The sequence below is a fragment of the Equus przewalskii genome, chromosome 8 (genome assembly GCF_037783145.1).
Source record: "Equus przewalskii isolate Varuska chromosome 8, EquPr2, whole genome shotgun sequence".
Classification (NCBI taxonomy): Eukaryota; Metazoa; Chordata; class Mammalia; order Perissodactyla; family Equidae; genus Equus; species Equus przewalskii.
Window position 1 is genome coordinate 68,120,816 of NC_091838.1, and position 24,230 is coordinate 68,145,045.

The 24,230-nt window shown below is 40.3% G+C and overlaps 1 protein-coding gene and 1 long non-coding RNA gene across 6 annotated transcripts in view; one reads left to right on the forward strand and one right to left on the reverse strand.

Moving 5' to 3' along the window:
- Nucleotides 1-21,926, reverse strand: part of TMEM65 (transmembrane protein 65) — a 49,203-nt gene extending 27,277 nt beyond the window's left edge. Inside the window, exons 1-2 of one of the 5 annotated variants that reach the window (XM_070632036.1) lie at nt 21,085-21,861; nt 200-379 (exon numbers count right to left, since the gene is read on the reverse strand). In XM_070632036.1, the coding sequence (XP_070488137.1) occupies nt 200-379; nt 21,085-21,370 (466 nt within the window). In that variant the 5' untranslated portion in view covers nt 21,371-21,861. Of the gene's footprint in view, nt 1-199; nt 380-6,986; nt 7,068-21,084 lie in introns of all 5 variants that reach the window. The other 4 variants (XM_070632038.1, XM_070632035.1, XM_070632039.1 and 1 more) reach the window with 4 other exon arrangements.
- Nucleotides 21,927-21,947: 21 nt separating this feature from the next.
- The window catches only part of LOC103564518 (uncharacterized), a 38,136-nt gene continuing 35,853 nt past the window's right edge, over nt 21,948-24,230 (forward strand). Inside the window, exon 1 of the long non-coding RNA XR_011543519.1 lies at nt 21,948-22,574. This is a non-coding gene — a long non-coding RNA (uncharacterized lncRNA). The remainder of the gene's footprint in view (nt 22,575-24,230) is intronic.

Genomic DNA, 24,230 nt, shown 5'->3' on the forward strand with positions numbered 1-24,230 from the left:
ATTTGCTTTAATCCTGGAAAATTCCTACTAGGTTTCACTAAAATGTTTTAGAATACTTCATAACTAAAACATAACTTACATATTCAAATATTTTTACCAGTGCTATATGCACACTAAAATTTACCCTTTATATTAACGCTTAGAATAAAACAGAAAATTTTTATTTTGTTTTATTTATTATTTTTTTAAAGATTGGCACCTGAGCTAACGTCTGTTGCGAATCTTCTTTTCTTTTTTTTCTTCTTCTCCTCAACGCCCCCCAGCACATAGTTGTACATTCTAGTTGTGGGTCCTTCTGGTTGTGCCATGTGGGACATCCCCTCAGTGTGGCCTGATGAACGGTGCCGTGTCCGCGCCCAGGATCCTAACCGGTGAAACCCTGGGTGGCCGAAGCAGAGCATGAGAACCTAACCACTCGACCACGGGCCAGCCCCATAAAATTCTTTTAAATTGTGCTTTTCAGAAATATATAACATGCAAATTATAGAAGAGAACTTCTAACATTAGAACAGCTGCCTGCAACCTCGCCATACAACGCCTTGTGCCTTTGTGCTATTCCGTCAAAATTGATTGCCCCAACAGGAATTTATTGCAAACATCTTAAAGAAACCACATTTATATATACACACATACATATACATAATTTCTATATAAATATTTATTCATCTTTATATATATTAAAAGAACGAGGATATTGAGTTTGTTTTTTTAACTTAGGAATTTCTAAGTAAAAATTAGAAAATAACATTTAAAATCTAAATTCCTTTGGTTTATCTAAAGGAATAAGTTACACTTTTCAACTAAGAAGCTTATACATGTTTATTGTAGAAAGTTAATGAGATTCAGAAAAGCAAGAAAATTAAAACTACCTATAATTTATCAGAAACAAACATTTTAATGTATTATCCCTCAATCTTTTTTCTCTAGAGAGATATATACAAAGTTGTATTCTGCAGTTTTCACAAAGCACTATATGGTGAATATTTTCCCTTATCTTTAAATTTTTAAGGCAATAATCTTATTAGTGGCATTTTATTTCATTATATGATGTATAATAGTTTAATCCTCTATTACTACATATTTATTCTTTTTCACAATAACAATACAAACTTGTACCTAAATCTTTTTATTATGTTCTTCTGAAAGTTCCTTAGGGTAGATTCCTAAGTGGCATTACTGAGTCAAAAAAAAAAACGGCACAAATTTAAGGATTTAAAAAACTCTACAAAATTTCCCTCAGAAAAAGTATGCCACTTTTAATTTTTTTAATTTACATTTTAAATTTGTAAATGCAATTTACATTTGGCTGCATTTTAATTTTTTTAATGTTACACTCTACTAAAATATTTTCATGTTTTCAGAATGTATGTAAAATGTCATTAAAACAAAATCCTTGAAAGAAATTTCCAAGCCGCAATCAACTGCCAACCTATTTTAATTAGCACAAGATTCCAAGACAACAAATAGGTAGAACAGGTCTGAGAAGTTTATTATAAGATTTAACCTGTATATCTCTCCTTAATTTTTTCCCTTTAACAGCTTTTTTATTTAAAAAAAAGCATTTTTAAAGTAAAATTAACAAGCATTTCCACAATATTTTCCTTTTTTCGAGGAAGATTAGCCCTGAACTAACATCTGCTGCCAATCCTCCTCTTTTTGCTGAGGAAGACTGGCCCTGAGCTAACATCCGTGCCCATCTTCCTCTACTTTCTATGTGGGACGCCTACCACAGCACGGCGTGCCAAGCGGTGCCATGTCTGCACCCGGGATCCGAACCGGCGAACCCCAGGCTGCTGAAGCGGAATGTGCAAACTTAACCACTGCGCCACCTGAACGGCCTCTCTAGAATATTTTTTAGGATAAGCTATGCCTGGTGTATTTCTTTTTCTAATAAGTCACTCTACTAATATATACATCTAAAATTGAAAATCAAAATATTTTGGTAGAAGAAACGTAACTGGAATATCTATAGTCTACATTTTAGTCTCCTTCATAAAACAAAATGCGTTTATAATGGTGCTGCTGGAAAACCAAACTAGATTTCTTGGCATACAGAGTGAGTTCTATTATATTATTTAATAGAAACCATAATTTGTCATTTTCATTGTTAAACATTCCATTAAATTTAACCATACTTTACAAGGTATAAATCCAAACTTGAAACAAAAGAAAATCTGAGAAACAAAAACAAGAGTCTTGTTTTCTATTATGCTTTCATGGCAATGATAATTCTAAATGTGATACCTTTTTTCAGTCTGTTACCACAAACATAAACATCAGTAAGATCATGAATCAAGGGAAAAATTCAAAATTATTTTAATAGACTTAGTAAGAAAAGTACCAAAACAACTTCACCCTGAGATGACATAAAACGACTATTCCTTTAACGACAAATAACTCAATACTCTTTAAGTGTCCAATTGTCCAGCTTCTGATCTTTTGACCACCTAATCTTTGCTCCAGGTCCCACCCCAGCATCTTCCCCAAGAAAGTGCAGGAAGTAGGCGCAAATCACAATTTGGCCTAACAAGAGATTTATGAAAATAACAAAACTGAAACTACTGTGTTTAAGCAACAATTTGGGGATTATGGGTTTCAGCTACTCCTGTTTCTGAACATTACGAATAACTAACTGTTTAGACTTTTAACAGAACCAATGTTCCATGGGTTCCATGGGTAAGGTGAAACTTATAATAAATATATAAAACACTAAAAAAATACAAACTTAAAATGCAAATCATGCTGTATGTAAAATACTTTAAGCAAATCACATTCAATACCAAAAAAAAAAAAAATCAAACATGCACCAAAAGAGTTATAAAGTTACACAGCAATATTTTTTTAAAGAAACAAATTTATATGGCTAAGTAATATCCCTATAAAAACTGACGTTTGGAATTGAAAAATAAAAACACTCTTTAGAAACAGCAAGGAACTGAACGTTTTAACTTAGTAAATTTCAATTAACAGGTCTTGTCTTTTAAAATAAAGACTATGATTGTAAAGGGAATTTTTAATTATTTTTTTAAATATAGGCCTAGCTAAGACCAAAAGAAAACCCATTTGAGTGTGATTTTGTAATGTTATTTAGCATTTAAAAGCTTACTGCATCATGCACATTATGTAGCAGAGGAATTTCTACCTCGTTAACCTTCTAGGAGACACAACGTGCAACCTGCAGCTTCACCGCAACCTAGTCTGGTATCCAGTTTACTTAAGGGCAACTAACCTCTCCCTGAGCTGAGGCAGGCCAGTGGCATAAAGTGGAGGACGTGAGCTGGCTAGTAGTAACGATGCAAGGCAACAGTGCCCAATTAATCATTACCTTTATTAACCTCATTAATGTACTAACCTGTTAACTGTTCAACTCTGGCTTAAGAAACAGCAAATACTAGAGATACAAGGATTTCTCTTATATCTATCATTTCACGGAGTTTTTTTAGGATGATCAAACACACTATTGATTTGTGGTTGCTTTTACATGTCTAACTTGTGCACTTGAAACAATTATATACACTACTTAACACACAGGCTATAGTCCTTCCCTTCCTTCATGGCAAAGGGGGACAGACAAACAGACAAAGAGAAGAATTACTAAATATAATGATTTTTTAAAAAGACTAAGATATTAAAACAACAGTACAACTTGTATAAAATAGTCAGATCTTGTTAGTTTTACTTATTAGGCATAGAGGTAGTTCTCTGAAACTTTAAGTAGAGAAAATCATATAATTATACATATTCTACATGGATACATTACATTATAGATGGAAAGCTCAAAGTAAGCTAGAAAAAATAATAATTCATCTTGGAACATCATAAGTGGTAGATATATCTGTGGGTATGGTTACACAGATCCCCAGAAGACAATCATTTTATTTAAAATTGCTTAATACTAGGAAGGAGCAAAGATTTTTCAGTCAATGCATTACCTTTTTACCTTTCAATCATTCCCCAAATAAGAATTCTTTCACAGAATGTTAGAGCTGAGGAATCCTTAGAAACCACCGGCCAGTGGTTCTGAACAGGGGATGGTATCTCACCCTAGAAGATGCTGGGAAATGCAGGGTTGTTTTCGGATGTGATAATGACTGGGAAATGCTACTGGCATTAGGGATTCTAAACATCCTACAATACACAAGAGAGTCCTTCATAATGAAGAATTATCCAGCCCAAATGCCAGTAGTATACCCTCCGAGAAATACTGACTTAATTCTCCACTTTAAAGATGTAGCTACTTAGGCCCAGAGATGTTAAGTGATATACTCAAGGACACACAGCTGGGTCTAGAACCCAGATACTAATTCTCTTGTTCTACTTCTCTTTTAGTGAATTATTTCTCAATACGAAAACATAGAAAAACCAAGAAACAATTATATATAAATCAATCAATCACATATAAATACACAAAACATTGTCAAAACATTGGTCATGCATTAACATTTGAAATTGAAGTAAAACTATAAGTAACTAAAATACTAATATCCTTTTCAAATTGCTTTTTTTCTCTCCTAAGAAATAATGCACTTTCAGACAAATCATTTTCAAAAATCCATCAAAGTTAAAAGAAAGAGGAAGAGATCAATTGACTTATTATGGTTCCCAAATAAAACATTTTCTGAATGGGAAAATTACATGGTTTCTGCTGGTTTCAGAACAACTGGACACCCTGTAGTCTGGCACTAATCTCTGCTGCTACCCCCGAAGAAGTTTATTGTAATGGGAAGAGCACTGAGCTAACAATCCAAAGGACTTGAAGCTAACCCCTGCTCTGATACAGACATAACCAGTCACCAAATCTTGAACATATCATAAACCCTCCAGATCTCAGTTTCATGTTACATAAAATGAGGCATTTAGGTCTCTATGATCCCTTCTAGCTCTAAGATTCTGTTTCTATATTTCTTCTTTATTGCATAATGAGTAGGATTAAAAAAAAAAATAGAAGGGTACCCGTAAGCATTCCTGAAGAAGCACATGACGATGAGTGGGATACAACTGAAGACTGAGTCTCAGGAGATGACTGACAGGTCAGTCCCACTGGTCGTCTACAGAGCCTTTGTTCAGCCGCCCCTTAGGTCCTAGTGACGTCATCTGCCATCATTTATAGAATACGTATCATTCCTTTTTCCCTACATTCTCCTAAAAATGAGGGCTGATTAAATAATCTTCAGAATAATTCAAAATTAAAACTTATTCTTTAAAAGATATTTGCATTAAATGTTTAACTTCTACAACATACACACTGAGATTACAAATTTTTAATTTTAGAACTACATTCGACCTGGTAAAGTAGAGTATACTGGGGGATTTTTGCAGATAATGTACTAATATGTTAATATATACGTATATATGTGTATGTGTATACACACACACTGTATGCCTTGTGGGGACCTGAAATTGGCCACCCCAAGATATGTCTCTTTGGCATCAGGATTATTTGAGGCTGATTGCTTTTGATAAACTGGGACAGGGAAGGAGGCTCTGAGGAATGGAACTTGCCCTTTGTTAGGACACGTTTACATTTATAAGGTAAATCTCTATCTGTAAAAGGTGCCTCCCTCTCTGTACCAGGAAGAAGAAAGGCGATGACCTTCTCTCTAGAAACTCTTAATCAATACCAAAGGCAAGGACTTAAATCTACATTTTATTGTGCTTGTCTGGTAACCTCCTGTAACTGACTTCCCTCCCGCTCCCAACGTTGGCATTTCTTTAAGGATTAAGCATCTTTCCTTAGGCTAGGAACTGATTGCTGCGCTCACCTGTGACCACCCAGCTCCAGACTATCGACTTGCCTCCTGCTATGCCCACCGAGATAGCAGACCACTACCTGCTGTGTCCATCAAGCGCTGTGCCCACAGGGCAATCTTGTGACTATTGTGGGAGGGACATTTCAATCACATGTGAAACACCCTGTTTGGGGGTATATAACCACTCTGTGCACCCCACTTCTTTGGTGCCCTTTCTTCCTTCGGGAAGAAAGGCCCCGGGCCATGGTTCCTCATAAAGATTTGTTTAATTTTCTCTTGCTATTCTGTCTCATGTGAATTTAATTCGTTCTCCGGCCAGACGAACCCCCATTTGGGAAGAGGAAATGTCTTCCTCCCCTACAGCCTCTACATTTCTCTGAAGTTCTTACAGTGTGGCTTTTACTCCTGACACTATAATACAGCCTAAGGATGCTGAGTTGTATTTACTATTCACCCTTACAAAATTGCAACTGGTCCATAAAATATTTGATTCCTTTTCATACATTGTGTTATACTTCTTTGGCAATGTATCTATGTTAAATAGTAATCAAAAATAAAATGGGGACACAGAGATATATATTTCTCCCTTTCTCTTTCTCTCCCTCTCACACACACTCAACATAATTCCTCACTGCCACCACCACCACAGCATGCAACAGAAGTTAGGTATCAAGCTCTATGGAGGGTGAATGTAAAAAAACTTTCACGAATGGCCTTTAAATGAACTTACATAAGGCTTTCAAACTATTCAAGAATATATTTTTAAAATATACTTTCCTGAAGTCCAGCTACTTAAATATAGTTTCTCTTCACAACATTCTGAAGCTTTCCCTGCATGTGGTCCTTTTTTCCCACTCATCCATCCTAAAGAAATTCATAACCTTTGTTGCTTCTTATCTCTCACTTGCTGTGGTTATTTTAACAATGTTTAAATACACTATTTAAATGTAATTAAATATAAGTGATTTTGTTTTTCGTTAAGGTTATAAACTTAAACCTTCAGTTAATTAAACATGCAATTATTATTCCATCATATCTACAAAGTCTAGGATTAGAAAACAAAAGTATTCTGCAGACAGTCCAAAACATGGATGCAAGAAAAGAAAAACAAAAAAAAAGGCTATCATTATAACCAAGCATTCTATTTCAAACAAGCAAGAAGTTCTGTCAAATAGATGCCTTGCTACTTGCAATAAACATGTGGCAATCATTCAATACTGCAAGGTTGTACTATACCAAAACTATCAGGGGTCTCTGCTGACGACACCTCCATTGCTCGTTTCACAAAGGCAATCTCAGGTTTGGGATATCTGCATGCTAAAAATATTTTAAAATCAAAATGTATTCAATCAATAAATTAAATAAAATATGTATAAATAAAAAATGTATATGAAATTTGGAAGTGAAATCTGCTAGAATATAGGCAGTCCTCACTTTGCACAATAGTGTGGGACCATAAAAAAATGACAGTGCAAGTTGAAACCATGCAGAGCAATCTTAATAAACAATGGGGAAAATGACAATTGTTCTGTGACCTTTAAATTTTTTTTCAAAACATTAAAAGCTCTCTTACTGACAGTTAAAAATACAAAAGGAAATTTTAAAAATAGTAAAACTAATGTTTCTTTAGTATACTGTAATTTAAAATATTAGCAACACTGAGAATTAAAGTGTTTTATTTCTTGGTAAAAACAATTATCAAAAGTAGCTTCAATGGCGCTAGCACTCTTCTTCTCATCATGTAACTTAGCGTATGGGAAGCATCTTTCCTATGCCTTGGTGAACTGTCACACCCCTTTCTAAGTTTGAACTCGCTGACATTTTATCCTTTACATTTTCAATCTCATGAAACGTCTCTGAGATCTCCTTTAATGTGAAGGGGTTACCAGTGTCACTTCCTCCAGAACATCTTCACCCTTTCACCACAACCTCCTCACTTTCTTCATTTAGTCCCTAAGTTCATCCTCTCAAAGCTCCTCTGGCAGCAGATCCAGAATCTCTCAAATGGCAGCTGTTCAACAGCAGCGCCAACATGCCGTCAGTCAGCTATTTTTCCTATAACTCTATTTACATTTGGTTAAAATTTCACTTCGGCATTATCACTTTTCATTTCTTTGCTGCACTTTCATCTTTTTTGGTCAATTCCCTTTCGATTATCCATTGATTATCCAACTCTCAAAGGTTTATCACTGGGAGACAAGGAGGCAACAGAGCTATGCATTTTCCTGTGTGAGCGATGTAACTGGCCACAATCATGAGACACACCTGTTTTTACAGAGTGATTTGTGGATCAAGGCGTTAGCAGCAAAGTTAATACTTTAGGCAATCACTCACAGTCAATATACTGTGGTAAATGAAATCTGAACCATGTTCTTGGGGACTGGTGTTATTTAACTAAAACATCGTTACTGAAATTCATGCATATGGTAACTGTGCAAAGCAGGAACTGCCTGTAATAACAAAAAAATCAATTACTTAATGAAATGGGCATAAATCCAGTGGTGGTGGTGAGATATTGGTGACATGTAGGAGGACTGATCAAAAGAATAAATATATTAAGGATAATGGAAGTCAGGTATTTTTCCATTAGAGAATGAAGTTAGAAATACAGAAAGAAAGAAAACTAGAATGTACCCTGTAGTGTTGGATTGGAATTGGAGAAATTGTTATGAACTCTCACTTTATAATAGATATAGACAGAGAGATAAATCTAAATATAAATGATATTTACTATTTATATAAACAAATATATTCATACATTCACTAGCTCTGACCACTGTGGGGGCCTGGGAACAGCAACACCCTAATAGCTATGAGCACAGATCTTGGTTTGTAAATACCATTCTACACTGAAGAAACCAGGGATCCTTGTAAAAAAGGCTGATCACAGAGCTAGAAGAAAAGTGCAAGATGAGACTGGAACGTCCTGTGGTGCCAGAAAGTAAATAAATGTTCAAAAAAGTAATGGGGACATGTCAAAAAGGTACAGAAACCAGCCTGAAGGGGTTCCCACTGGTGAAATATGGGACAGTTAGAGGATCAAAAGTGATAGTATTGAATTATAACCCATCAAACAGAATAAGAATCCATGAGGATATACTGATGTAAATTAATAAATAATTGATGAAGAATGAGATATTTCTTAGACCCAAAGTATCTCTCCACAAAATATTTATTAATTACAAAAAGGAAAATAGCAACTATACAGTGGACAAGTTAGGGAAATACCACTTTAGTCAAATGTTCAAAGGAATTGGTTAACCTGGAAATGGTTAACATCACCAGGGACAAACCAAAATCATGGGCCAACTGAAAGGGTGAAAAAGAATAACATCACTTCTGTGATATTCCTGCCAAAGATGCATAACTGGAATCTATTCATGAGGAAAGAGACAAAACCAAATTGAAGCACATGCTACAAAATAACTGGCCTGTAATCCTCAAAAGCATAAACGTCATGAAAGCCAAATGAAAGACTGAGGAACTGTTCCAAATAGAAGGAAATTAAAGATATGTGACAACTAAATGCAACATGCGACTTTGGACTGCATCTTCTCGCTGTAAAGGAGCGTTACTAGGACAACAGGTGAAATCTGAATGGCATCAGAGTATTAGACGGTAGTAATCTATCCATGTCATATTGTGGCTATAAAGGACAGTGTTCTTGTTTGTAGGAAATACGTGCCAAAGCACTCCAGTTGTAGTGGACATTGTAATGCACAGTTGATCGCTAGCTGCCAGAAGTCCTGCCAAGAGACAGCCCTCAGTGGACAGCAATCCTGGAAGCCTGCTTCAGCTGCAGAACGCTGCCTCACCCCAGGCTCTACACCCTGCCTGGGCAGGCCACATCCAACAGCTCATTTTCACAGAGCTTGAGGCCCAGACCCTTCACAACTCAGGACAACACATCCTATCCCAGGGTCAGCTGAGGCTTTCATTAAGACTGCACCACTTTAACCTCTGCCCAAACCTGCTTCCTTCCCTTCCTTTTCTAAAGTGAGGAGTCCAATAGCACTCCCCAGCAAACTTGCATGATCATCTTGGCCTCAGACACAGCTTCCCAAGGAGCCCAACCTGTGACAGGGATGACAGGGCATCATGTCAGCAACTTATTCTCAAATGATTCAGGGGAGGAAAAAAGAAAGCTTAGTGTACTATATTTGAAACTTCAATAAATTTGAGATTGTTTCAAAATTTAAACAGTAATACAAAATTAAGTGGGGAAAGCACAGGAAGAAGAACAGAATGAAGAAAAGCAGAAGAAAAAAAGTATGACGTGGGGCATGGTTCACTGAAGAAATGAGACTAACCAATGGACAGTATATTCAAGGTGATAATAGGAAATAAAAAGAAATGAACAAAAAGGAATACACCTATTACACCGTATTTATTACTTAAAAGTGATCGTTGTATAACTATAAAATGAGTGTTAACAATTCACATTTTTTCTAACGTCTTTAAGAAGCCCCTCTGAGCAGAAAAAATGCTAAGATGTTTTTTAAACCATAAGATCTTTCTCACACACAAACATAAAATTCTACCAGCTCACAAAATATGCCACATCTTACATTACCACTCTCACATCTGTTTGCTTGTTTCTTTTCACAATTCAAGCATGCCTGAGTTTCTCTACATGACCTCACCTCTTTCCCACCTTAAAAACAAAAACACCTTTTAAAGCCTTGCCACTCAAAATATGGTCCCTGGCCCTGCAGCCTTGAATCACTGAGAACGTGCGGTGATTAGAATTGCAGCAGTTAGAAACGCAAAATGTCAGGCTCCATCTCAAACCTACTGAAACAGAATCCGCATTTCAATAAGATTCCCAGATGATTTTATCTGTACATTAAACTTGGTGAGGCTCCAGTTTCCACTGAGGGATGTAGAAAGCTATAAAGAGCATTGCTCTCACCATTACAGTGAAACAAAGTCAAACTAAATTCAAATTCATGACTTATTTCAAACCTGTAAGAGAACTCAAGTCACAGAGCAAACCACTGGCCCTAAATCAAAAGAGAAGCCGGCATCTGCAATGACAGAGGGGACAGGGGACGTTAGCACTTGCTTACTCGGGATAGATGCAACCGGATACCATAAGCGTACAGCTAGAATAGTAAAGGAACAGGTGAGGCAGAGAGAGGGCCAGGGGGACAGCGCGAAGGCATTAGGATATGCATAAATTAGGGTATGCAGGTTCTTTCAGCAGAAACTCCACCAGACACACACACACAAAAAGAGAGGGAGCCCTAAGAAACTGTCCACTGTGGTGTAGACCTGAAGGAAGGGAAAAGCAATAATGCAGAAGGAACGTGAAACTCTACCTGGATCCCTTTTTCAATCTCTCCTATGAGTCAAAAGCCATAATCTGTGAGAAGGCAATACTATCACCCTTAGGGCAGATGAGGTGACCAACTACAGTTTGCACAGGATTGTCTTAGTTTTAACACTGAAAGTCCCACATCCCAGGAAAAAGTGTTCCCTCTAGCTCTTAGGTATTTTAATTTGAAAAATGGAGTTTCCAATCATCTTCTTGATTTCTATAAGCTTCTCACCAAAGAAAATGAAAAGATCTTACCTGCTGAATGGCCTGCATATTTTCCATTCAGTGCTGCTAAAAACAGGTGTGATTTGTTTACTTGTGGTATTATGTTTTCCTCTGATAAACCAGAATTCTACACACGAATGTCTATTAAAAAATACTACAAATATTTAAAATAAGTTCAGACTTCTGACCTATGAGTAAAGAGATAATCTCAATAACCCTCAAGCTACTGCCGGAGGCCTCCTGCCCTCCATATCCAAAGTTCCCTTTAAAGAGCTGAATCCGGGGGCCAGCCCAGTGGTGCAGCTGTTAAGTTCTCGCGCTTTGCTTCAGCAGCCTGGGGTTCACTGGTTTGGATCCCAGGTGCGGACCTATGCACTGCTTAGGCCATGCTGTGCTGGCATCCCACATATAAAGCAGAGGAAGATGGGCACGGATGTTAGCTCAGGGCCAATCTTCTTCAGCAAAAGGAGGAGGATTGGTGGCAGACATTAGCTCAGGGCTAATCTTCCTCAAAAATAAATAAATAAATAAAGAGTTGAATCTTTCCTTAGTGATACTCCCTTTTCAGCCAACTAAAATCTGGCTTCTCCCCACATAATTATAAAAATTATAATTTTTATATAACTATAACAATTATAAAACCGCTTCTGACAAAGACATCAGCTCTCTTTCCTGTTATTAAATCCATCAGACCTTCTTCCTCGCACCCCTAGTCTTCCTCTTACACGACCTATCTAAAGAATCAGATCATTCCTTCTTTCTTGAAATGCTCTTTTCTTCACTTAGTCTCTGGGATACAGTATTCTTGTTATTTTTCCTGTCTTTGTGGACACTCCTCCTTGGTCTCCTTCTGATCCTGGTTCTTCTTCATCTTCCCTTCCAATAAACACTGGTGTTTTTCAGAGTTCTCTCCTGGATCTATATACAACTGTTAACACCCACACTTACAAACTCAGCCTAAACTTCTCCTATGAGCTCCAGATTAATGTATATAAACACACACACACACCCCTACTTACTTGACATCTCCATTCACATTCACAGAGGTATCTTAAACTTGACATGCCGAAAATTAACACTTTAATTTCCATCCCCCAAAATCTATTTTTTCCCCAGTATTCTCCCTCGCAGTTAAGAGCAACACCTTTTACTCAATCACTAGAGTCAGAAACCTAAGTCATCACTTACTATTTCCTTTCCCTTGATTACCTGACCTTTTCTAATCCATGAGCAAGTCCCATCAGTTCCCTCTCAAAAATATATCTCGAATCCATCTCCTTCTCTTCATCCCCATGGCAACCTAGTCTTAGCCACCATCATCCCTGGCCTAGACTACTGTAACAGCTTCCTAAGCGGTCTCCCAGCTTATGCATTTGCACCTTCCAATTTGTTCACCAGCAGCAGCCCAAATGCTCTTTAAATCCCATTATTTCACGTCATGTTTAAACCCTGGAATGGCCTTCATATGGTTTACCAAGAAGGGCCCTGACTAATCTGGCTTCTGCCTACCTGTCCATCTCATCCCACTCCACTGTGCCCTTTGTTCATTACGTTCCACTCATATTTGCCTTCTGTCAATTCTACAGTATGCCAAGTCCCTTCCTATCTCAGGGTCTAGGTATTTGCTTTTCCTTCTTCTCAGAACGCTCTTCCTCCAGCTTCATTCAGCTATCTGAATGACTGGCTTCTCAATTTTCAGCTTAAATAGCACCTACACAAAGCCTTCCCAGATCACTTTATCTAAAGTAAGTGTCATTCTGTTTATTCTCCTAATAGCACCCACTATAATTATTTATTTATTTACTTTATTGCTCAATATCTTTCCTCGCTCAAAAATATAACCTTCATAAGAGTATTTTGCTAAATTAATTCTCTGATGTACCCCAAACATCTAGTACAGTGTCTATTCTATGGTAGGGAGAGTAACAAATATTTGTTAAATAAATAAATTTTCAAAGTTTGGAAAGCTTTTCTATGAATAGTATGTTAGATATTAAAAACAAAACAAAACAAAACAAAAAACCTCATCCAAAAACCTAAAGGAAAATTAGCACAAAAGTTACAGATTTAAGACAGAAGTTCCAAATACTAGTTTTCTGACTTTTTCAAAATCCTCACACAATTATAAACTTTTTTACACAATGATTTTACTTTGATTTCCCTTATTTTCAAAGAAACAATGCCATATTTGCTTTTGTATTGAATGCTGTATAATGTGCAAAAATACAAAAGATAGACTAAGATATGTTACCAGGACAAGTGATTTTCTAGCATTTGAGGTGATAGCTTTTCTCCCGGCATGAGTTAAAAATCCCCGGTATGAGTACTCAGAAAGGTGCAATAATAAGAACAGGGGTTTTAGAATCAAACAAAGCTAAGATAAAAACTCCACTCTGCCACACAGGCTGTGTGTGCCTGCCACACAGGCCAGCTCCTCTTAGCCTCAGTTTCCTAATCTATAGAATAGAGATAATTCCTTCTCCCTCCAAGATAAGTAAACAAAACAATTACATGAAAACTCACTTAGCTCAGCATGTTTGGCACAAAGCAAATGTTCAATAAGCGCTACGTAATGGTAGTAAAGATGGCGTCAGCAACAACAACAGTACTAGCAATGGGATGTCTTCTATAAAATACAAGAACCATTATACAGTAGAAATTCAGAAACTGTCTTACAAAATAGCGGGCTGTTTTTAAAATTACAAATGTTTTTAATAACACAAAAAGTACTAAATAATCTATCCTCAAACTCAGAAAGACAGGAAATTTAAACTAAACCAAGTAAGAACACCACTCTAACTGAAATTCCCTGAAATTTTAGGATCTGTAAGTAGTAATGCCTCAGTTAACTACCTTTTAGGTACTTAAAACAACGATCCTCTGAACAGCCATCATCCTGATGTTAGCAAAAATATTCACAAGAGCTTCAATGTGAGATCTGAAGAGTCAAAGATCAGTAACAATGTGATAGATGCAACTGGCTAGCTGGAAAGACAAAAGAAAGTAGAGGTCTATGACCTTGAAATGTCTGTCAAGAATTAAACCCTACCGAGAAGCACAGGGGGTTCAAAAAAAAAAAAAAAAAAAGAGAGAGAGAGAAAATGGAACAAAAAGAAGAAAATAAGAAACATTACGGAAGAGTGACAAAGAGCAGACATCAGAAACAATAACAGGGATGCCAAGAAGCAGACTTCCTTACACAGCAGAAAAGTTTACCACAACCACAACTGATGAATGAGAACAGAGTAGAATAGTCTGAGGGCGGGAGGGGGGATGGAGGGGGAGGGGAGAAATAAGCCCCACACATTTCACCACTATGACACAGTCTGAAAAGCATGCCAAGTGAACTGGCCGTGTTTTGGAGGCATTTGGTGTGATGACTGGCATGTCTACAAATAGAAGGAGCCCCAAAGAAAATTATTGTATTAAAATACAGTATATAAGGACTCTAACGTCTGACAGAAGCTAAATTGTACTCACAGTTTTACTAAGGCAGAGAAAAATGTACTACGTTCAAATATGTTGCCATCAAAAGCTATCAAAGTAAATCTTTCACAGGTTAAGGGGAATGACATTTTCTTACCTGAAAGTCCTTTGTCTAGAAGATTCTCTTATTTACCAGATGGTCTAAGGTAACTAAATTATTATATTTTAACATATAACTACTTGTTTTTATGTGGCTCTTTTCCTTAACTCAAAGCAGACCTAAACCTATGAGTCAATGACAAGGCTGGAGTCCTATAAATCTACATACTGATTAATTCAGCTGACTTGACCAAGATGCTAATAAAATTCGCACTTATGAATTTAGTCCCTATTTGTTCCAGATAGCTTTACACTCTGACATGCCAAAGAAAATCACTAAAGAGCATGGTTATGCAAACATCACTATTTTTAGAAAAACTGAAACAATCACCACTAATAATGGTTCAATATCAGAGCATCCCCAACATTCAAGTTCGCTATCTTTAGTTCTACTCGACCCTTTGGATAAGTCTATAAAGTTGCAGACTTTACATTATTTCAATTTTCCTATCTACAAATTTGTTTATAAAAATTTGCTTGTCACAGGGGTGGCCCAGTGGCTCAGTGGCTAAATTCGCATGTTACACATCGGCAGCCCAGGATTCACGTGTTTGGACCAGGTGTGGACCTACACACCGCTTGCCAAGCCATGCTGTGGTAGGCATCTCACATAAAGTAGAGGAAGATGGGCACGAAAGTTAGCTCGGGGCCAGCCTTCCTCAACAAAAAGAGGAGGATTGGTGGCAGATGTTAGCTCAGGGCTAATCTTCTTCAAAAAAAATCTGCTTGTCACAACTGCTATAAAAAGTAAGCAAATAGTGACTATTGAGATGAACAACAACAAATTAATTACTGGTGAATTAAACTATAGCAGTGTTTGACTTATCTGGAAGCCATATTTTTAAAGTGCCTAGTATTTAGAATTTAGTCAAGAACTTAGAGTGAAAGAACGTCACAATCAAGGACAACAGTTACCACAAAGTTCATTTATTTGATAATAAGGCGAGGAATCTAATAGAGTCACTCCGCTGGCCCTATACAGAGACAAACAAATGTAAAATAAAGCAAATGAGCTAGAAGCAAAGAGAATACACTGATACTTGCAAGTGTCAATGGATGACAGGAAAAGAGGAGAGACAAGCCCAAGGACTGAAGAAGATACAGCCTATAGCACTCATATAAAGCAATGGCCCTCCAGCAGGGTGATTTTGCTACCCTCCTCCCCTTCCCCCCACCCAACGTCTTCTCCAGGGAACATGTGGCAATGTCTAGAGACAGTTTTAGTTGACACAGTGGGGGTGAGGAGGGTGGGAGGGTGCTACTGGCCGCTAGTGGGTAGAGGACAGGGATGTTGCTAAATATCCTGTGTGGAGGACAGCCCCCATGACAAAGAATTATGCAGCCCAAAATGTCAATGTTGCCCAGAATGAGAAAACTGATATAGAGGAAAGAGTCCTAGACATCTCAATAGATAAAGGAATCACTACACTGGCACTCAGTAAAAGAAGGAATTTTCAAAAGCCTTAAGACAAACGAACAAAAAACCTAATTTGCTAATGGTGTGCATTAATAGAGAAAGACGTAATACAAGATTCCCAACAGAAATTATTAACTTCTTAAAAGCCTAGTGATATAAAGGAATAAACTACAACTATTAGTTAGGGTCATGCATATGGAATACTTCCTACTAATTTCCCTTCCCCTGAATCTAGACTGGCCTTAGTGACTTGTTTGACCAATATGCAGCAGAAAGAACATTCTGGGACTTCCAAGGCTAGCTTTAACAAATTTTGGTAGGTTGAATAACATCCCCCAAATATGTCCACATCCTAATCCTCCAACCTGTGAATATATTCCCTTATATGGCACAGATTTTGCAGGTGTGACTAAGTTAAGGAATTTAAGAGAGTAAGATTATCCTGGATTATCCAGGTGGGTCCTAAATGTCATCAGGAGGGTCCTTATACTAGAGAGGCAAAAAGGTCAGTGAAGGAGAAGATGATGCGACAACCAAAGCAGAAATTAGAGTGATATGACCAGGAACCAGAGAGTGCCAAAAGCTGGAAGAGACAAGGACCAGATTCTCCCCTGGAAAAAAAAGAGTCTTGCTGACACTTTTATTTTAGCCCCTTAAGTCTTATTTTGGACTTCAGACCTCCAGAACACTAAGAGAATAAATTTGTGTTGCTTTAAGCCACTAAATTTGTGGTGATTTGTTACACCAGCAATAGGAAACTAAGACAAAGTCTTACAGCTTCTACGTAGCCCTGTTGGAACATTTTCTCTGGGAGTCCAGATCCATCATCTAAGTTTCACAACCATTTTAAGTCTGTCATGGTAATGAGGTTACAGACATCTACTCTGGGCAACAGCTCCAGGGGAGCCCACCCCTTCTAGCCATCTCCAACAAAGTGCCAGACGGGTGAGTGAAGCCATCTTGGACCCTGTGACCACCTCATTTGCCAGCCGTTTATGGAGTGAGCTCCATAGATACCACATGAAACAGACAAATCAGCCAGCCGAGCCCTTCCTATATTCCTGACCCATCCACAAAATCATGAGATGTAATGGAATAGTTATTGTTTTAAGTCACACATAACTGTGGACATCAAGTTATATGTAAGTGGTAATTAAAAAGTATTAAATAGCATATATCCATATTATAATGGAAGAAAATAAATCCTATTTGCATTATCTGTTTTCTGCTGGCAGTAATTCCTAGTAATAGGGCTTCTCCAATATGCCCAGTAACTCTAAAGGATTCAGAATTAAGCTTGTTGGAATATACTGCTATAATTAGGTTCTTTCCATATTGGTAAAATAACTGATCATAGCAAAGCTTCATTTAACTTATCTAGGCCCAAGATACAGAAGCTCTCAGCTTATTATCTACCTCTCACTCCTCCTGACTCAATTCACACTTCATATGTTCATTCTGGTTCTTCTCCTCTTGCTGGGTCTAGTTGGGGCTACACTTCCCTTATTCCTCTTAAAGGCAGTGAAACACCTTTATTCATGTATCTTAATTTGAAGTATGACATGTTTCTATTGCCCTCTTCCTTATTCTCTTTGAGCAAAAGCCAAGATATCTCCAATTCATCCCAGAGGCTCATATATTAACAGAATCGCCACTTTCTCATAATGCTGATCAATGGGCAGAGAAAAATGGGGATACTCTTGTCAAGAGTCCAAGATCCCTAGTGGACCAGAACTCCATGGAAAATCTTATTTGTTTTTAAGTATTCTAGGTATCCACTTTAATATTAGCTTTTTAGGGGGCCAGCCCAGTGGCGCAGCAGTTAAGTTCACAAGTTCAAGCAGCTCGGGGTTCGCCGGTTCGGATCCCGTGTGTGGACCTATGTACCGCTTGTCAAGCCACGCTGTGGCAGGCATCCCACATGTAAAGTAGAGGAAGATGGGCATGGATGTTAGCTCAGGGCCAGTCTTCCTCAGCAAAAAGAGGAGGACTGGCGGCAGATGTTAGCTCAGGGCTAATCTTCCTCAAAATAATAACAATAATAATAATTAGAAATACTAACTGTAAAAATTGGGAGACAAATTTGTTTTAAAAATCTTGGTGAAAATTAAAAGGAAACTGTTAATAATGTCAGCTTGCCAGTCCTACTTGGAAAAACAATGAACCAACAATGTACTATCAGAAGAATATGGACTGTTCCTGGAAGAAGAGAGAACAGGTTGAACAGATAAGTCGATCACATCAACTTTTTTAAAACTGAGGAGGAAATCAGTTTGTAATTTAAAAATCACAATATCCTATTTAACTACAATAAGACATCCCACAAAGTCTGCCTTATCTATTACAAAATGATTGTAAAGCTTTATCCCATCACAGACTATATCAAATGCCTACTGATAAGGGCAAATGTATCAAATTTCAGCAGTGGATTCCACGACCATACCAAAGCCTGGATGATTTTTTTCCTGTAATGTTTCTACACCAAATCCAAAACACTTCATTAGCTCATACAAGCACCCTTTCCAAGAACACATAAGATTTCCTATAATAAGAAACAGCCCTTTCAAGAGAATTCATTTCATTAGATAGTGTACTTAGGACACACACATTTAGTACATGGGAAAAACATGGGAGTTTTTCATTTGTTTGATTGGGAAAAATGTTAATTTCAGGGTTGGAATGAGCTGTATGCATTCTCAACATAGTAAAATCCTCTTTGCCTTCAATGATCAACAAATAAAGTAGTTTACTAGTGATGATTCCAGTTATCGCCATAGGAACTGTATGTACTGATATTGAAAACAATAGGGAATACTAAGACTGTACTAAAAATTAAAGCAACATCATCAACTGTCATCTGAGTCAAAAGGCAATAATTGAGTCATCAACAGTGGTGAAAATGTTGCTGTAAATTTTGAAGTTCTTTAGCTTATAAACAGGAGATAAGCATTTGACTACCACATTGCTTCCTATAGCCTTGCCTGTTTATCTTGAACATTGACAACTTAAATTACTAACTTCTCTCTCATTTATCTTACATACTTATTAAGATTAACTGATGCTAATTGATGTCCACTACTGAACTTTATAGGTCCTTTCCAGAATATCCAAAACCATGTTAAATTTAAAAATATTATCTTCATTGGAAAATGTAGCAACCCTATAGTGCAATACGTGTGGCATGTGCTAACGCAAGAAAGTAGAAGGTAAAGTTTACCCAGTTGTATCGCAGCACATGCTTTGCAAGAACCGTCATTAAATCATATTAACAGGGCTCTCCAAACTTGTAACAACATTAATGCAGAATTTCCAAGAAAGGACTTAGAAAAGGCCAAAAGTGTGTTCAAACAGTCTTGCCCATGGACAAAGATTCCTCAAATTAACGCTCCAGCATATGACTGTCTATATTGTTCTCCAAGGAGTACATTTTCAGAATTGAGTATTTTAAAACTGCACACTGAGTGCACACATAGCTTACAAATACACCAGTATTTTAATTATGACTTCCTCTAACATCATGATTACACACTTAACAACTGAATTGATTGCGATGTTACATTTTTCCTGTAAAAGCCTTGTGGGTAGACAGTCTGGAATCTCCCAATACCATAAATTGGTCCACAATTCCCCGAACTGAGAAAGAAGGCAGTTAAAAGGCACAACTAATAAAAAGTTTCTGCAGAAGGAGTAATGGATAAGTCACGCTTATATGAGGCAGATAATTTCCTCCATCCCTATACACAGGCCAAAGAACCCCTTTAAGCGCCTCTGGCAAACCAAATGCCACGTTCCAAATCAACGTGCTCTAAACCTAAGGAATCTATGGAATGTTTCTGTACCTACCGACTTGGGGAGGCGAGGGAACAGACATAAAAAAAAGAAACTTTCAAAGACATCAGAACGTAATATAAAATAGCAGCAATGTATTTTGTCTGGCAAAATACGTTCAGACTGAATCATTTAACCATTTGCTCCTTTCGGCCCTTTGATTTTCTGTTCTAGCTTTTTCTCCCGGACTCCAATTCTGACCTGCCAGCATTCTGCACCCGTTTTAAAAATATCCTATTTTAACATGTTAACTTAAAAATAGCTTTGCTTTCACCGTCCCAAATTACTTTCGAGCAGCACTCTGCTTTTTCCTGTAGAGCCACAGAATCCCAGAAAAACCCCTTCTGATTTAGCATTCTTTCAACCTCCAGGGGAAACAACAAACGCTGGAGTTGAACTCGTGCAGCCCCGAACCTCTACGGGCTCGCAAGTCTGTATCTGTATCAGTGACCGGTTTGGTCCATCCTTTCCATTTCCCAGGAAAAGGTTTCCTTAAATTAAAACCACCAGGTCCGCGCGCACGCAAGCAGCTGAGAGCATCTCTGACTTAGGAAGCGAGCTCCCTTCTCCTGGACGCCCAGACATGCCCGTTGCACAACCCCTCAAGAAAGTTTCTCCCCGCCTCCCTGCACTTTCGGAGGAGGCACCTGCCTGGCTGCACGGCCGCGAGATCGCAGCCCCGGCTCGGGGACAGGAGGCCCGGGGAGGGGAGGTGCCTGGCAAACCCAAACAAAAGCAAAACACGATCGGTTGGCAATCTGGGCTTCTGCAGCCGGGGAGGAAGCTGCCAAGCGCTGGCCCCGGCGGCCTGGCACGCGCCGCGCCTGTCCTACCTGCCCCGGGGACACTGGGGAGGCGCAAAGTTCCCCCCCTCGGACGGCCCAGGCGCGGGGCAGGAGGGCTCCCGGGGTGGGAGGGGCGGGCGCCGGGCCCGGGCTGGCCCCCAGCCGCCCCCTTACCTTGGGCGATGGCGATGGACTCGAAGCGGTGCAGCTCCTTGAGCAGGCAGCTCCTCTCGGTGGAGTGCAGGCTGTAGATGAAGTCGCGCGCGCCCTGAGCCGTGTTCAGCGCCTCCATGGGCTCCTTCTTGGGGTGCGTGCCCAGTCCCCGGGGGCCGCCGGGCGCCGCGAGCGCCAGCAGCCCCCGCCCGCGGCGACACCAGGACGGCGGGCGGGGCGCGGCTGCCGGGCCCGGCCTCAGGCTGCGCGCGGTCCGGCTCCTCAGCAGCGGCAGCAGCCGGGACATGGCGGGCTGAGGAGCGGGGACCCCCGCGGCCGTCCGGGAAGGCGATGGCCGGCGAGGCCGGGGGAAGCAGCAGGAGCTGGGCTCAGCCCGACCCCGCCCCGATGTCCTCCTGACAGGCAGCCGAGGCGCCGGGCACCATGCACTCCCCGGGCCCGCGCGGCCGTCGCCTCCTCTTCCGTCCCCTTCCCTTCCAAAAGGCCCGCGGCCGCTCCGCCGACGAAAACTTTCTGTGAGGCGGCCGGGCCCGGAGAGCTCCCGGAGAGGGCGGGCGGTGCGGGCGGGCGCCTGCTGGCTGAGGAGGAACGGCGCGGGCGGGCGGGTTCGGCGAGGGCTGGTGTCTGTCAGTCTGGTCTTCCAGAGGGATGAGTCAGCCACGCGCCGCCCTCCTCCGGCGCCGCCCTCCTCTCCCGCCGGCTTTCCCACCCTCTTGCCTGCCCTCGTCCCCTCTCGGCACAGCTCCCTCGCCCTCAAAGCAGCCGCGCTCTCAGGCCGCAGCTGCCGCCGCTACCCCTAGCGGCGATATAAGGGGTAACGGGGCGGGGCGAACGGAGAAGGCGGGGCGGGGGCGGGGCCGCGCAGGCGCAGTCCGCAGGCTCGCGGACCGCCGTCCCTCCCGAGGAAGGAGCGCGCACATGTGTCCCCACCCCCTCCGGTGAGCGAAGGTGGAGGGAGGAGGCCCATGCTCGTGCCGGCATCCCCTACCTTTCCAGCGAGGAGAGTAGGGACGCAGAACTTTGGGCCCCTCTCCCGGCCGAGTCGTGCAGCTGCCACCCGGCCCACCCTAGCGCCATGCCTAAATCTAGGGCTCATTCTGAATGATGCCCCAGCGTGCGGCCCCCCTTGCCCGGTACGGACCAGGAGGAGACCAGCCAGGCCGCTCTGGAGAGCCTCGCTACCGCTCGGAACCTCGCGGGGTCGCAGCGCCCTGCTCTGGTTTTTGGGGATTGAAGCGCCCAAGCCGCGCCTTTTACCAAGTTGCCGCCCACCGTGGCCTCGGCCAGACGCTCGGGTTTCTGAGGCACCCCGTTTGGGAGCTCCAAAGAGAGGGCGACGAGGCCGGTTCTACCCCTTCCTCAGAAGGATTTGAGACTGAGACCCTGACACCGAGAATACCCTTCCACTTTCTGATGCCAGCAGCTTGCAGATTGTTAATGCTGAAGCGGGAGGCAAGAATGTCACAGCCCTTTTAGGGGTGTTTGTCAAGGTTGGTTTTTTTTTTTCTCTATGCCAAGGCAGAAAGAATTCTGCGATTCTCCACTATTTCCGCATGTCCAGGTCCTAGGCATCTTTCAAGGCCCAGTTCAAAGGGTCTCTTACTCCAAGCTTTACTTTTCTCTCTTCATAAGAGAGGAGATCTCGGCTTTATCTGAACCTATCTAATGACACTAAGGCTTCCTGTCTTAGAGAATAGATCCACTTAGAGAATAAATCTGCTCAAGTGTAATCAAGATCCAAATCCTATCCTTATATCCGCTGCTGCACCCAGCCCAAGACCTTGTGTGTAGTGGATGTGCTATAAACATGTAAGTGCAAAATATAAATGTGAATCAAAGGAGGAATGTTATCACTAAATCCTCCTGCTGCACTGTCTCAGTGGTTCTCAAAGTATAGTTCCCTGGACAGCAGAGCGTGTTAGACATGCAAATTGGTGTGCTCCACCCAAGACCTCCTGAATCAGAAACTGGGCGTTGGGCCCAGTCGTCTGTGTTTTAACAAGCTCGCCACTTAATAGTGATGCACACAAAAGTTTGAGAGCCACTGCTCTAACTTAAAGAAACATGGAAAGTCATTTTTTGTTTTTCAATTTCAAAGCAATGCCCTCTAGTGTAATAATGACAGTTAAGAATGCACTTTGTGGGAAATACAAGTTCTTTGAGTGTAGAGACTGTGTCTTTCTTGTCTTTGAAATGCTTTACACCCCCAGTGTGTGTTGGGATCCTCTGCAGAGTTATTTCAGTCTCAAGTTCTTGAGATTACCACCACCCTCCCCACGCTATCCTTTACCCTCAAGAGATTCTGACTCGTTGGGCTGGGGGTGAGGCCTGGGAAGTGAGGTTTGGAAGAGTTCCTCAGTAAGAACCCATTCCCAAGAGTCTGTAGGACACCAGTTTTGTGTGTGAGCTCTAGAAACAGATTGTTGAAAGTGTGATAACTGGGTCAACCATTTCCTAGTTAGGTATTAGTGGTAGATTATTACAATAGTGGTCCCAATGTATCATGCCTTATGGTATCCACTCCCTTGTGTAGACCTTGACTATGTTGACTATGGGCTTGGCTATATGACTTGCTTTAGCCAATAAATGGGAGATCACAAACCTGATCTGATAAGTGCTTGCTCGTTGGGGCTTGTAATATGTTTGCTGTATGATTTATGAATATTCCATTCTGCTATAGAAAATAGGAGAAACTAAACCGTAGGCACGATTTGCTTATGAGACATGTTGCACATAGACTAAGTGGATGTATGTTGAACATAGATTAAAAGGAGGGAACAAATGAAAGGGCTAGATAGAAAGAGGTAGACCAAGTGAACTTTAAATATTAATATGGCATGGATCGTACTACCTCTAGACTGATGACTGTTTCATCCCTAAATTGGCCACCTACTAGCCCCATCATGGCCTCATGTTATCTCTGCACAAGAAAAACAGATAAACTCCTAGCTACTCAGCCAGCTAATGGCCATCTACAGTTATGACCAGACACAAAACAAATGAATGTTGGTTCCAAGACCTTCAATCTTGTCAATCCCTCTTGCTTATTCTCTACTCTGGTCCTTAAAACCACACCATCTGTGGAGAAGACTGGCACAGCAGAGAGGTATAGGATGTATGAACATTGCATAAAACAAAATTTAGGT